The 16,029-nt window shown below is 34.5% G+C and overlaps 1 protein-coding gene across 5 annotated transcripts; it reads right to left on the bottom strand.

The window, feature by feature from the left end:
• Nucleotides 1-1,060: 1,060 nt before the first annotated feature.
• Nucleotides 1,061-13,036, bottom strand: LOC107823863 (phloretin 4'-O-glucosyltransferase). Of its 5 annotated transcripts, none has more exons than XR_012696882.1 (3): nucleotides 12,582-13,036; nucleotides 4,388-4,558; nucleotides 1,061-1,766 (listed from the first exon to the last, which is right to left on the bottom strand). XR_012696882.1 is itself a non-coding variant. In XM_075225803.1 (2 exons), exon 2 carries the CDS (start codon nucleotides 8,368-8,370, stop codon nucleotides 7,273-7,275), a length of 1,098 nt encoding a protein of 365 aa, XP_075081904.1. In that variant the 5' UTR covers nucleotides 8,371-11,338; nucleotides 12,582-13,036; the 3' UTR covers nucleotides 7,263-7,272. The 5 variants fall into 5 exon arrangements, 1 of the variants encoding a protein (XP_075081904.1); XR_012696883.1 differs by having other exon boundaries at nucleotides 4,388-4,630; XR_012696881.1 differs by lacking the exon at nucleotides 4,388-4,558.
• Nucleotides 13,037-16,029: the final 2,993 nt, after the last annotated feature.

Here is a 16,029-nt window from a genome sequence, read left to right on the forward strand (position 1 = left end):
AGTACTCAAGATTCTTACTACTGGGGTCTTTGATAATGATTGCTTTCTTTCTTTCTTCTACATCTTTTTCTTTGGATTTAGCAGCAAGAGAATAAAATACTTCTTGTTTATTTGTATTAGACCTAAACAGAATGGGATGCATATAAAGAGTCTGTATAGTCGAGCCAACTAATTCGGAATTTAGTCCTTGTTCAACAATCAAATGGCAAGACGGAACGGTCAGTAATGGGGATTCATCAGTCTAATTTCACTAATGCTCACTTAACTTTTACTTTATTGCACAAAAGTTATTAAACTAATTTTGTAACGAAAAAGTCACTCATCTTTGTCTAAGTATCACAAGAGGTAATAAGTATTTCTTTTGTAACCAAAAAGACACTCATTTTTGCCTAAGTATCATAGAAATAATATTATGTCCACTATCACCATGTCATCGTTGTTTCCTTCTAGTGACTTTCTATAATACTTACGCAAAGTTGAGTGAGCATTTTTGTAGCAATTAGTGACTTTGTGTGATACTTGGATAAGGTTGAGTGACTTTTTCATTACAAAAATAGTTTGGTGACTATGGTGCAATAAAGAAGAAAGATGAGAGACCATCCATGAGATTATCCCAATTATCATCTATAGCTATGCGAATGGAGGAAGATTCAGCAAAAATAGGTCCAACTATAAATGACCCTCTTCACCACAACGACCATCCAACAAGCCCATGATTGGAATTAGTCACTTTCTATCAAAGTTTTAGAGCACAACAACTAATTGGTAAAGAACTATGATAGCTATTATCAGTTGATGTGCTATATTTTTTCCTTATCAAAAAACATATAGCAAAGCAACTGATAATAGTGAACATAGTTTTTTACCAATTATGTAAGCATTTATCGACCAAGTATAGAGTTGACACAACTACTAACATACATTATTTTCTTCTTTTAATGGAGGGAGAAAGAGGCTGCCAAACCTATTTATTTGATTAGAAATCTTTTATTTTAGTTATCCTACAACCGTTGAAAGTATCTTTCCATAAATATCTGATCTAAAAGTATACAAGTTTGTAGTTCAACGGCGAAATTTTTTTTGTGTGTGTAAAATATATAGATATACAAGGACACAACATGACAGGGAGCCATATATAAAGCTAGCATATACATATACCTTCCGGCAGGAATCTTTTCAACACTGATATTTAAATTAATGTCAGTTTTTAACCACCTTAATGCAAATTTATATTTTGTCTACAAGGAAAGTACCTGATCAGACCATTGATAACCAATTAGAATCCAGACTTCTCGACCCCAGAGGCTTTGGGGTACCCATCGTACTCCAGTCTAATGCTCAGCGTTGCACAAATAGCTTTAAATTTCAATCTCAAGGAGTCAGTAATCTCAGTGGCGGACTCGTTCTCTGGGTCTGAGAAGGGATACTTACAAAGCAATTCATCCATCTGTTTGATGCCTTTCTGCACTCGGGATGAGAAACAGGTTGGCTCTGCTGCGATTGCAGCAGTCCAAACATCAATACAACCTCTGTAAAACCCCAATTCTTCGCCTACTTCGAACCCAGTTTTGAGTCCCACCTGGTTGCCTTCATCTTTACCAGAGGCTAGGCCATCCGAATACCCTTGGGAGTAGCCTTCCTTGTAATGAGTGTCCTCTAGATTCAGTGACGAGTGAAAAATGTCTTCAACTGAATTAGCGCTTTGAGAACTCATGGATGCTCACCAAGCATGTCAAATGTTGGAATACTTTATTGGAGAAGAAAACCTGGAACAGTGAGATGTTAGTTGTTAAATACCACTTGAAATAAGGTAGTGGAATCCAAACTTGGCAAGACTGCCTAAAACCCTTTCTATTATAACAGAATCTGATAATCCAACATATTTTGGTTCAGCCAAATTTCCAGCAAATACAGTTTGGATTGTAAAAACGGCGTCACTTTCAAAGCAACAGAAAAGATAAATAATAAGTGCACAGAGATGCCCAAAGGCTGACTTAGCAAATACCACCAAATCATTATATACATTAGAACAATATTCACCATATATCATTATATACATTAGGCTGAAGGTCCATTTTTCAAAAGAGGCATTACAAATATGTGAAACAAAGAATTTCCATAGACACCAGGATTAGATTTTGGAGACAAAGATGGCAGGGGAGATGCCATATTCTGCTAGGAAAAGGAAGCAGTTGCTCAAATATATGGGGAGTAGGAAGGGGGACTTCTGCAGAAACAATATCAGAAGAAACTTGCAAGACCAGAAGATAATAGAATTTTATTGCCTGGTTTATCGGTTATGGTCTATATTGTGGAACAGGACTGGAGTTGAATGGGTAATGCCTGCCAATATTACAGAAATTATCTCATGATGGTAACTCATGAGGAAAGGACGAGTACGTAGAGCATTGGATGCAGGCACTTCAATGGACTACGTAAGAAGAGCCGAAGAGGGAAATCAATGACGTTTGAATTAAGAAATTTGTGTTCCTTGTAAATTTTTGGAGCACCTCTACACTGTGATAACTATTTCATAGAAGACTGGGTATCTTCTTAGAGGATCATGCTTTTACAAAACTTTTTCTACATCAATGCTTTCATATAATTTTTTTTCCTTTTGTATGCATCTCGTAGCTTTATCTTCAATTGCCACATCTTATCCATCAAGGAAATGACAAAAAAAAGAGTACGTTACTTCCTTTAATGTAATGAATATCTTCCTCTATAATCCTTTCAGCTGGCTAGATCTGGAGCTTATGTAAGTTAAAGTAATAGGTTACTAAGAGTAAATCGGTTATAAGACTCAAGGTTCAGTACCTGTGAATAACATGTCTATATTGCTCATCTTTTAACTTGGACGGCTGATTGTTCCAATGTTTCCTAAAATGTTGATCACTTTCAACTTTTTTCTATACTTAGCTATACTTTCTCCTGAATCCTGAGCACCTCAATAAATAGTTATTGATTCAGAATACCTATCTGTTGATAAGAACACAAAACTTTGGGACAAGACTAGAATGGAAAGAAAGATGCAAAAGATAAACTCCGTCAATTCCAACTTATACGGTATTTCTTTCATTTAGACATCTCAAAATTTTTGATACCATTCTAATCATAATAATATTCTAACTACTTTCAACTTTTGAGAATTAACATTCATTTAAGTACTACAATTTGAACTTCAATGTAATGTTTTGTCTACCAAACTAACTTTTCTACCATCATTTTCATATTTTCTTCCGGCTACTAACATAAAATATAAGTTTACGTCTTAAACTTTATATCGAGTCTGAAACCACTGTAGGGGACGTAGAGAGCAGAAACATCAAAATCCCTAAAACTAGTACAGAACTAATGGGAATTAGGAAAAAATAATTGAAAAGAAAGAGCAAAGCAGAGAAGAGTTTGAGCATTCCTTTCAAATTTCAATATATAGAGAGTTGATTAACCTAGCAACTTATTGAAGTATGTCTAGTTGTGCATCACATGTGCACAGAATCTATAAAATGATAATGGTTGTATAGCATTCAAATGTAAAATGCAACTAGAAAATAAAGTAAAAAGTGGAGGAAAGACAATGGTGAATTAAAACATCACACGAGTTTCATCATAAAGTCCAATGTTATTAAAAGCCATCCCTTTGTTGCTTAAAGCGATAAAACCATGCAAAGCAAGGGGTTATCGCTTCATGGGTGAAGCCATGAAGCTTCATAAAAGTGTGCGCTTCAAACAATGATGCACAAAATGATCTAACGAGAAACAGCCGATTCTTTGAATTTCAACATTGAGGAGTTAGATTAATATCGGCATTACAGTTTATTCCACACCGAAAATTAGTTATTTTAATCGCCATTTTTTATCATTATATTACTTAATTCATGAATGTTCCCTACTTTTTTAATGTCGTGAATCGTGCACTTCATTTCTTGCTTTCCGCTTCAACCATGGAGCCAGTAGCAATTTTTCATTGTTCACATTTAAGAACACTATATCATAAAAAGGAACCACGATTAGTGCAAAAAGAACAAAATTATGTCAAAAACGTTTAAATTTGAGTCCTAAAATGGCCAAAGCTGATTCTAGGTTTGTATACTTCTAGTGTTCAATGCATCACTCAAAAAATAAAAAAATAAAAACTCTAGGACATGAACCACAATTGGACAAATAAAACTGAAAAATGTGCAGAAAGCAAAGCCAACATTCATTATTCAATAGTACCAACAGTAGCAAATTTTTACCGAAACAGTGAAGGCGATTGAATTTGGAAATATTGGTAGTACCAAAATTTATTGAACAATATCGGCACAAAATTATTAACTTTTCAAAAATCACTGAGGATTTTTCGGTTTCAAATACTAATGAGAGAGAGAGAGAGAGAGTAATTTACCAGTCGAATTCGCCGGAGGCCGAGGGTCGGACGAGAGAAGCTAAGCGTCAGATGAAGTCGAATCCCAAGTTCAAATGTCCAGGAGGTTAGGAAAAATTCCAGTTATAAGTCGCATTCGCCGATGCGATTTATAAGTCGTATTTTAACTGCGATCTATATAGGTCGCATTCGCTGCCCAATTACAAGTCCTCAAATGCGATTTATAATTTCGTTCAAATGTAAAAGAAGAGGGGGGTAAATTGGCTACAAAATCAATAATATATCGTAGTCATTGATATAGTTATTTCTGTCAAATTGAATTTATTAAATTTATCATTACAGGATTAGTTTAATGCTAGTTAAGCTTTAAACGAAGGTATTTAATGTTTCTTCTATATTATGTAGTTTATTTCTTACAAATAAACATGATAACTAATGAAAAATATCCCAAAAAAAAGTGACCACTCTCCTACTTCATGTTATTCTAATTTCTCTAATTATGGATGAGAAATACATTTTTTTTAAAAGATTCAAGATTTTCTTAGAAAAGTCAAAATTGTATAAAGACAAATTCAATAATATCAATATTTATAGTTTAATTCATCACTGAAATGGAATTTTCTTTTCAACTATCAAAATAAAAGGTATATGTAAACTTATTTGATAGTTTAAGATGTTAATTAATTTTTTATCCTTCGTAAATGCAGTGCATGCTTAATAAAATTGTAATTAGAAGTAACTTTTAAAAACGTCATTATTTCCTTGTACTTATTTCCTAACCTTTTAAATTTGTAATAAAGCTTCATCATTTCCTTATATAGTGACATTAATTCTACAGTAAATCTTATTTACAAGTTTCTAAATTTTTAATTTGTTATAAAATAAAGACTATAAAGTAAAGACAAGTATATAGAGAAACTGATATATTATTCGAATTCAAACTGAAGTACATAATGAACTGAAATCTCTTCTATTTATAGAAGAAAGGAAGCTGCTCCGTAAGCTGCTACTACAAGCTGCTGTGTAAGCTGCTACTACAAGCTGCAGTGTAATCTACTATAAGCTGCTGTGTAAGCTGCTACTACAAGCTGCTGTGTAAGCTGCTACAAGCTGTTGTGTAAGTTGCTGCTATACCAGATATGGATAATCTTCTACTGAGAGCAATATTTATCCATAACGGAGTACTGAATGGATAAGCTTATTATACCCGGTATGGATAATCTTTTACCGGGGGTAATGTTTATCCATAACTGGGTACTGAAAAGATAAGCCTATTATACCCGGTATGGATAAACTTATACTGGGGGTAATGTTTATCCATAACCGGGTACCGAAGTGATAAACTTCTTCAGGAAGCTTATTTCCAATATAGTACTAAATAGATAAACATATTTACGGTGGAGTCCCATATGGATAAGCTTCTTCAGGAAGCTTATTTACAACGGAGTACTAAATGAACATCCATAATATAATATATTTATAACACTCCCCCTTGGATGTTCATTAAAAGATCATGTGTCTCATTATAACCTCATTAGGAAAAACCACGTGGGAAAAAAAATTTTAGTGAAGGAAAAAGAGTACACATATTTAGTAATACGCATTGTTAGGTGCCTCATTAAAAACCTTATAAGGAAAACCCCATGGGAAAAAACCTTAGTAAGGGAAAAAGAGTGCATCGCGTATTTTACTCCCCCTGATGAAAACCTTGTTTCAAATATTTGAGTCTCCGCATTCCAATCTTGTATATCATCTTCTCAAAAGTTGAAGTTGGCAAAGATTTAGTGAATAAATCTGCTGGATTATCACTTGAACGGATTTGTTGCACATCAATGTCACCATTTTTCTGAAGATCGTGTGTGTAGAATAATTTTGGTGAAATGTGCTTCGTTCTATCTCCTTTTATAAATCCTCCCTTCAATTGGGCTATGCATGCAGCATTGTCTTCGTATAAAATTGTGGGTCTTTTCTCACATTCCAAACCACATTTTTCTCGAATAAAATGAATTATTGATCTCAACCATACGCATTCCCTACTTGCTTCATGAATAGCTATTATCTCAGCGTGATTTGAAGAAGTAGCAACAATAGATTGCTTTGTGGAGCGCCATGATATGATAGTACCTCCATATGTAAATACGTAGCCGGTTTGAGATCGAGCTTTATGGGGATCAGATAAATAACCTGCATCTGCATAACCAACAAGGTCTGCACTATCTTTGTTAGCATAAAACAAACCCATATCAAGAGTTCCCTTTAAATATCGCAATATATGCTTAATCCCGTTCCAATGTCTCCGTGTAGGAGAAGAACTATATCTTGCTAGTAAATTAACAGAGAATGCTATGTCAGGCCTTGTAGCATTAGCAAGATACATTAGTGCACCAATTGCACTGAGATAGGGTACTTCGGGACCAAGGAGTTCCTCGTCCTCTTCTGGAGGTCGGAACAAATCCTTATTCACTTCAAGTGATCGAACAACCATTGGTGTACTCAATGGGTGCGCTTTGTCCATGTAAAAGCGTTTTAAGACCCTTTCTGTATAGGCAGATTGATGGATAAAGATCCTGTCTACTAAATGTTCAATTTGCAGACCAAGACAAAGTTTTGTCTTTCCAAGATCTTTCATCTCAAATTCTTTCTTAAGATATTCAATTGCCTTTTGGAGCTCTTCTGGAGTTCCAACAAGATTTATGTCATCAACATAAACAGCAAGTATAACATATTAAAATTTTATTTATATATTAAAATAAAATTTTGTTTTTACTTGTCACTTTACGAATACCAGGAGAACACAAACTTTTTTTCCTTTTATATCCACAGTATTTATTACTTATTTCAAATTATTTTCTCAAATCTAATAAAATATGCATCAATTAATTGAGTATTATGGTAAACTATGCATTTCATTTATTATTTCTTAAGGCGCGTAAAAAGTTAAAACGTGTTAAATAAAAGTGAACGGATGGAGTAATAAAATTTAGTACCTCCATTTGTGAACACCAAGGGACAATCATTCCTTTTCCATTCAATCCATAATTTACATTCTTGTTCTTGCCATCTTCATTGCTTAATCTAATTACCCATAAAAATGGCCTTTCACTTTCCAATAAACCCTTCAAAATCTCTTCCTTTTGCTCCTCTTTTAACACAGCTAAACTCCCAAATGATATATAAACAACTGAACCCTCAGCTTTTAAATCCAACCACTGAGAATAATTTTCAGATTTATCAAACAGTTCGCACCCAAAAGACTTGTCATTAACATCATTTCCATCACAAAAAGCTGAAGGAATCAGAGGACCAATTGAACTTACCCCAATTTTCTCCAAAATCTTCAGTGATTTCTCTTCTAACGCGTCGAAAGTGTTGATTAAAACACGAGGATTTGGATCATTTTCGAGAATTTTTATGTGTTCTCTCACTACAGGGATCATAAAAGAAGAGGCTGAATCACTCTGTAACAGGAACGTAGGAATATCATCACGAGAAAATAGTGGCAATTCCGGTAATTTTAGTGGAAATGAGAGCTCAACTTCAGTAGTCGAGCTGTACATTCCGTTATTGGTAGTAAACAAATAGTAATAAATGGCAAACGCAGTAGCACATTGAATGGCGAGAAATGCCGATGGCGCGTGATATTCACGCGCTACTTCTGCAACCCAAGTGAAGAGAATTGTGTACACTAAACAAGTAACTGGATAGCCGTCGTCGGTAAATTGTTGAAGAAGGTTTTTGAGGTTTTCCGATCCCACGCGCTTTAAATCGTTTAAATAGTCACCGAAGTACATTTCTTTGGGCATGCCGTCGTCGTGGCCGTCGGAGATGGAGGCGTAGAATAGTCCGTCGATGGACGGAAGGTTGTTCATTTTGCGGAAGCCGTGGACGGTTGTGACGAAGGTGCAACGAGCACCGGCGCGTGCGAGGTTTTTGGCGAGCTGGAGAGTGGGATTTATGTGGCCTTGTGCTGGTAACGAGATGATAAGGAAATGGTGTTTCTTCATTATTTTGACTAATGTTGGAGTAAACAATCATGGCACTATAGAATTTTTATGGAAGATTGGACTTATAAAGGTGTCTCAAGTTGAACTCCATGATTATAATATTCAATAATAATCACTGATATATTTTGACGGTTGCAATGCTTATGAAAAAATAAATTTATAAAATTATTTTATATAAAAATACGCTAAAAAATAAAATAAGATTAATTAATAGTAAGGAAGGACAAGATAAAAAAAAAAATAAGAATGTGACGTTATCCAAACATTGTCATTTGTGCTTTTGGTGTTTTTAAAAATAATGTTTTTGAAAAAGTTGAAGAAGAAAAGGTGTCTGAATTGGAAAACATAGTTAGCTTCTTAAAGCAAACTAAAAATTTGTTAAATATTAAAAGCAAATGAGGTTATGGGTGTGTTTGGTATAAAGGAAAATGTTTTTCCTGGAAAATAAGTAGTAATCTTATTTATTTTTCGATGTTTGATATGCAAATTAAGGAAATAACTTTTAAGAGTATTTATAAATAGTTTAGATGTAATAAATATCAAGCCATAAACTTTCAAACCAACAACCTTCCGAACCCACAAATTTCATAAACTTTCAAACCGTTAAACTTTCGAAATCGCGAAATTTTGAACCCGTAAACTTTCAAACACATAAACATTCGAACTCATAACTTTGGAACTTGTAAAATTTTGTACCTTTAAACCGATAAATAAAAAAAATAAAACTGAAAAATATATTTAAAAAATATTTTGGGAGAAGGGGGGAGGGGGCAGAGAAACGGAAAAAATAGAAATTTGAAATTACAAAAAGAAAAAGTAAAAAAATATTGTGCGGGGTGGGGGGAGAAGGTTGGGGTGAGAGTGAGGTGGGGGTGGGGGTGCAGAAAAACGAAAAAATAGAAATTTAAAATTGCAAAAAAAATAATTTTTTTTGCGGGAGGGGTGGGGGTGGGTTAAGATGGAGGGGTAGCAGGGTGGGTGGTAACGGAAAAATGAAATTTGAACCAAAAAAGCCTTTTTTGGAGAGAGGGGGTGGGTTGGGGAAGGTTGAAAAGGAGTTTTGGAAAATGTTTTCTTTTCTCTTGATAAGGAAAAACATTTACCTCCAATTGGAGGAAAATGAGTTCATAATGAAAATATTTTTACCAACCAAATATGGGAAAAATGAAAAATATTTTCCGGAAAATATTTTCCTTCATACCAAACACACCCTATATTGCAACTAGAAACCCGTTAATGAAAATAGAAAATATGTTGCCATGTGATCAAATAGTTATTTGCACTCCCGGTATTTAAACTAGAGAAAAGGCCTAAATATGCCATTTTACTTAACGAAATAGCCTATTTGTGCCACTCGTTAATAGTTGAACCTACTGGTGCCATGGACGTTACAACATTGGTCTATTTGTGCCACTATTATTAACACACACTCATCATGTATTAAAAAAATAAAAATTTGATTTTTAATACTAGTTTTGACACATGTCAACTACCTAGACCACCACATAACCTGACCCCACTTCCCACTCTAACCCCAATTACCTAACTAACCCAATCTCATTCTTTTGTTACCCGGTATTAGTTCCCCCCAAAATCCCAAACCCTGACTTCATATCATAGTTACTGCACATTGTAAGAGGGGAAGTGCACGGTTAGCCACTAATAACACATGTATTTACTTTTAAGCCATTGTTTAAAATGTCTTTACTCTTTAGCCACTGCTTTAATAAACTTTATCTGCCCAGGCGAAAACACCCTTCTGCTCATAAAGTTCAGGACAAGTGTCCTTAACTTTTGAACTTGTAACTCTAAGTTCAGGACTTCAGGACTACATGTCCTTAACTTTTGAACTTGGAACTCGAAGTTCAGGATCATCTGTCCTTAATTTCTGTACTTATAACTCTAAGTTAAGGACTACTTGTCCTTAACTTTTCAACTTGTAAGTCTAAGTTCAGGACCTATTGTCCTTAACTTTTGAGCTTGTTAGTCTAAGTTCAGGACCAAATATCCTTAACTTTTGAACTTGTAACTGTAAGTTCAGGACCAAGTATCCTTAACTCTTGAGCTTGTTAGTCTAAGTTCAGGACCTATTGTCCTTAACTTTTGAGCTTTTTAGTCTAAGTTCAGGACTTCAGGACCTATTGTCCTTAACTTTTGAACTTGTAACTGTTAGTTCAAGACCTATTGTCCTTAACTTTTGAGCTTGTTAGTCTAAGTTCAAGACCAAGTATCCTTAACTTTTGAACTTGTAACTCTAAGTTCAGGACCAAGTGTCCTTAACTTTTGAACTTGGAACTCAAAGTTCAGGACCAAGTGTCCTTAACTTTTGAACTTGTAACTGTAAGTTCAGGATCCATAACGTAGCAGAAAACCAAAAATACATCACAGAAATCACAAACTCAAATACATCTACCACCATAATTGCATACAATCAAAGATCACGACTAGTTTAATAAGTAACAAAACTAGCACGTTAATCTTTGAAAAATCATAGTGCTTATTCAAGAGTTTCTCAAATTAAGTTTATATATATATAACATATAGTAACATTCTTAGCATGGCCAAGTACAGAAACAACGGCGGCGGAGTCCACGGCAGTCGCCACAAGAAAATCCTTCCGTCTTACAGATGGCGGCACAGTTCTTCTCCGTAACACATCAAAGAGATAGAAGAAAGGGTAACACAGTCTTTTTATATTAATTTTAATAGACTAGTGGCTACTATTGCTACGCATTAAAAATGTTGGATAAAAAGTAAATACCATTTTAAAAAGTGGATACCCCACACAATTTTTATTATTGATTGTTTGCCCCAGCAAAAGTCAAAAAAATAAGGATAGGAGGATATGACTTGGAGATAAATTTCAAATCTTCTAAAGCCTTCTGATTGGTTAATCAACAAAACCCAAAGTATCTCCAACCACAATTTTCATCTGTGCAATTCTAGCCACCTGTCACATCTTCTTTTCCTACCCAAAAGGGGGTATAATGAGTTTTTCCAATTAAAGTGACAATAACCAAAACAGTATTATTTATACTCAAATTCAGAGTCGCCACTTGGGATAATTTATGGTGTCCCAAGTTACCGGTTTAAAATCCCGAATCGAGGAAGTTTGACTCTGTTTTACAGTCCGCGAAACACAAAAATCCGGGTAAGGAATTCTGTTAACCTGGGAGAAGGTGTTAGGCATTCTCGAATTCCGTGGTTTTAGCACGGTCTCTCAACTATTAGTAATTGGCCTAATTATCTGATTAATTACACGTTTAAACCTATTGTGCTTTTTTAACATTTTCAAACCGCTTTTAGTTATTTAAGGAATTTGTTTGAACAAGTCGCGATATCGCGCACTCGTTTGTTTTGTACACATTGTGAATCGCGTCACGGGAACCGTACCCACGATCTCCAACGTGTTTAATTTTATTAATATTCGAAGAAATTAAGGTCGAGTCACGTGAAACGCACACTCGAATTAGGATTATGTATCATCACCATGCCGCAGGAACAATACTCATAGTCACGATTTAATTATTATTCGCGCCTAAAGCAAACTACCATGATTTGATTAATTTAGAGCGTGCCTGAAGTATTCTAATGCATTCAAGAGTTAATTTAAACTAGTTCCAAATCCAATTTAATCTTAATGGACCAAAACAAAACAAAACAAAAACTTTTCATTGCAACACTGTCATGACCACCTAAATCTCCGAATGTTCCTTCTTAATTTTTTGATCCAAAAATCCCTTGCTTTAATTATTTAGTTCTAGGTTGGTTAGTTGACCTCTAGGAGATTAGGCGTGAAGAACAAATGGGCTAAGAGTTGCCTATACAAACTTTGAAACATAAACTTGCTTTCAACCAATTAAACTTAGCCTAATTTCACCAAGATTGCTTCACTGGTGAATTCAGTGTATTTCTGTATGGCCTCCTTTAAGTTCCACAACCTCATTTTGAATTAACCACTTATTTAGAGCAAACATTAACAAAACTAGCATATTACATCTAGGCAGTTTTGATAGGAACTCGGTGAACATCGCATAATTTCAGCACAAATTTTCAACCTAAAAAAAACTATTAGAATCTAAGTTTAATATGGAAATATCTACAAGTAATTCAAAACATCATGGATCCGTGAAATTAGGCACAAACATAGCAAAAACAACTCAGATGTTCATTCATAATCAAAAGAGTATTTTTGGCAAACTTTCACATACCTTTTGCAGAGAATCCAGCAGAAACAATGACCAAATAAAGGTCTAAATTGATGAATGAACTCAGCTACTCAACAATCACAACAACAGCAACGAACAACCCCTTAAGAAACTCGATTTGACCCTGTAAACCAAACAGATTCGTCCAACAAATTTTGCGGAGAATGAGATTTTTTTTAAGAAAAAAAAAAACCCTGGTTCTTCAAATCTTTTCTTTGTTTGTGAAGCTCATATGAGGAGCGAGGCGGAAGTGGGTGGCTTCTTGAGAGAAGAAGAAAAGAAAGGAGGCGGCTTTTTTTGATCAAATACAAAGCTGCTAGCGTTTTTGTGAAGAAGAAGGGGGGCTCCTAAGGTTCTCCAGGTTTTTTGCTTTTTTGTAAAGATGAAGGAGAGGAGGTCAGGTGATGTGGAGGTGTCTTTTATGTTCTCTGCGGCTGATGATTTTTGGGTAGGGATTCTAGATTAATTAAAATGTGTATTAGGGTCTATATGAAGAAGGGGGAGTGGGTCTTAGGGTTTGGGCTTTAAAATTGGGCTATCTCTTTGGACCTCTTCAATTAAGATCAAACAAAATTAGCCTCAAATTTCATGCTCTTTCTTCTAAAACAAGACTAAAAATACTAAATCATTTACTAATTAATCCTACTTAAGTAAAATAATTATTAAAATAAAACTAACCATTAAAACAAACCTATTTTTGTTATTTTTCAAATATCATACTAAAAGATAAAAATAAAAAAATCATTGTAAAAATAAAATAATATTTCTGAAAACAAAGCGGATCTATTTTTTTGTGTTTTTGAATTTTATGTAAGGTAGATAAATTAAAAATAACTAGATAAAATATTAATTAGCTAAATAAAAGAAAATATTTTTGTAATATTTATTTTTGTGATAAAATAAAGTAAAAGAGTCAAAACTATTTAGAATAGCGATACTAAACCTAAACTAAATATTTTACGCTAAAATATGTAAAATCTTGGGGAGGGTCAAAAAATATATGTCTATAGCTGCCCTCTTTGATTGGAAACGCGAAGAGTTTTCAGATAAAGAATAACAAGACAGGTTTTTTGACCCGACCCTTATTTAGAGAGACCAAAAACTAAGAGAAAGGAGAATGTGACCGAACCCTAGTATCTGAGCTGCCTACATATCATTGGCTATAAAGGAATCAGGCCACGTGTAGTTCAGAAGTGAATGAGGTGATGGAGTGTGTGGAGAGGATGAGAGAGTCGAGTGAGGTTCCGTTCCATCGAGGTTCCAGTCCGTGGTCCTGTTATTATATCAAAATTAAAATCTAATTAAACTAAACAAACATATCAGCTATGAGTTACAAGATTCATATCTATAAGTTTTCTGAAGCTTGATCTTGAGTCTTAGTTGGTTCTTCATGCGGACTCTGATCTGAATTTTGATGTTTGTTAACTGCAGGTGTTGGTTTATTCTTTCACGCTTCTTCGAATCAAGACCGGACATGCAGTGCTCGTGACATCAGCCATGTCTTGAGCAGTTCACATCTTTCATCTGCTTCTACATTTGGATTCACTTCCCTCTTTTTTCTTTTTTTCTTTTTCTTTTTTTTCTTTTTGTTTTTTTTTTCTTTTTGTTTTTTTTTTTTGGATTTAGACTTATTCTTTTGGTTGTCTCGGACTGTCGACTCGCATTTTTGAGGTGAGCTTCCACTACTTCTATCTTGAATTGAATTCTGAAATGACTTCCCTCGTTCTCCAAGTGGGCGCCTGCTACTGACTTGAAATTTGAAGTGACTCTGAAATGAATTCCCTTGTTCTCCAGGTGGGTGCCTGATACTACAGCAAAACAGACAAAACAAAAGAAACTTTTCTGACCCAGTTTGCACTAGGAAGATTTGTGAGTTGTTAACAGGCCTATGAATCACCTATGCTATTGATGAAGGATGCAATTGAAGACTCGACCAAAATGTGCGTCTTATGTGAGTAAAACCAAGAAAATTTTAACTAGCAAATGCGTCTGCTAAAAAAATTGAATGAACCAGACCAGGAAGTGCGTCTCCTAGATTTAAGATTGAGCTTGCGGAAGACTATAAACTAAGCTTGACTAAAGTAAAAACTGACCCTATTCTCCAGGCGGGACCCCTGATTTCAAGAACACTAAAGATTAATTACTTAAGAAAACTAAAAATTGACCATTTTTTTTGAAATCCAAACTTCCTTTTTTTTTAAAAAAAATTATTATCCTAGGAAAAAATTCATCAGACTAGGTTTTCTATCTTAGGAGAAGATTCATCAGACTAAGATTTTGATCCTAGGAGAAAGTTCATCAAACTAGGTCTCTTTTCTTTTTATTTTTTTTTTTTTGGTATCTTAGGAGAAAGATTCATCAGACTAAGATTTATATCCTAGGAGAAAGTTCATCAGAGTAGGTCTTCTATCTTAGGAGAAAAATTCATCAGACTAAGATTTAGATCCTAGGAGAAAGTTCATCAAACTAGGTCTTTTTTTTTTGCTATCTTAGGAGAAAGATTCTTCAGACTAATATTTTTATCCTAGGAGAAAGTTCATCAGACTAGGTCTTCTATCTTAGGAGAAAAATTCATCAGACTAAAATTTTGATCCTAGGAGAATGTTTATTAGACTAGGTCCTCTTTTTTGTTATCTTAGGAGAAAGATTTATTAGACTAATATTTTTTTATTATCTTAAGAGAAAGATTCATCGGACTAAGATTTCTATCCTAGGAGAAAGTTCATCAGACTAGGTTTTCTATCTTAGGAGAAAGATTCATCAGACTAAGACATTTATCCTAGGAGAAATATTCATCAGACTAAGATTTTTATTGGGAGGAAAATCCATCAGACTAGGACTTTTACCCTAGGAGGAAAAAATGTGAAGATCAATGGCAAGATTTTATGCACAATAGTAAGACAAATAAAGGCAAAGATTTGAGAAACTTCTCTTTGTCGACTCTTCACTTCTTTTCTTTTTCTTCTCTTTTTTTGTTTTTTTTTCTGAACCACTTTCCTTGTGCTGCTTTGTTCTTGTTTCACATAAAGAAAAATTTGTCAGTTTTGAAAATGGTGGTCGGTTTGTGGCGTTGAGTCTTGGGCAGCTTAGCTTCTGCCCAATCAGCTTGAGTTGGTTTCAAGAGACTTTTGTTCTGCATCAACCCTAATTGTTTCACACCCAATACCATTTGTATTTATGGCTCAATCAGCTTTATCCCAACTGGAAATCTTTTCTTAGGTGACCTTTTCTGATATCTTGAATGACTTCCTGCTTTTAATTTGTCTGTCAGAGAGAATCACCAGTTATCTTAGCTTGCGCCAAGTAGGCTGACAAGAGTCTTTTGGGGAAGCCTTTGCATGAATCCTCAAGGTATATTAACAGTAACAACTTAGTGTGCTGACCAAATTTACTTTATGCAACTAAAAAGCTGGTAGCAAATTTTGAAATCTTTTCTTGCTTGTTTTGAGAA

The sequence above is a fragment of the Nicotiana tabacum genome, chromosome 11, assembly GCF_000715075.1.
Source record: "Nicotiana tabacum cultivar K326 chromosome 11, ASM71507v2, whole genome shotgun sequence".
In the NCBI taxonomy this organism is placed as follows: domain Eukaryota; kingdom Viridiplantae; phylum Streptophyta; class Magnoliopsida; order Solanales; family Solanaceae; genus Nicotiana; species Nicotiana tabacum.

Bases quoted from the DNA above. Each gene is read 5' to 3' on its own strand.
- LOC107823863 (XM_075225803.1), bottom strand. From the start codon at position 8,370: ATGAAGAAACACCATTTCCTTATCATCTCGTTACCAGCACAAGGCCAC.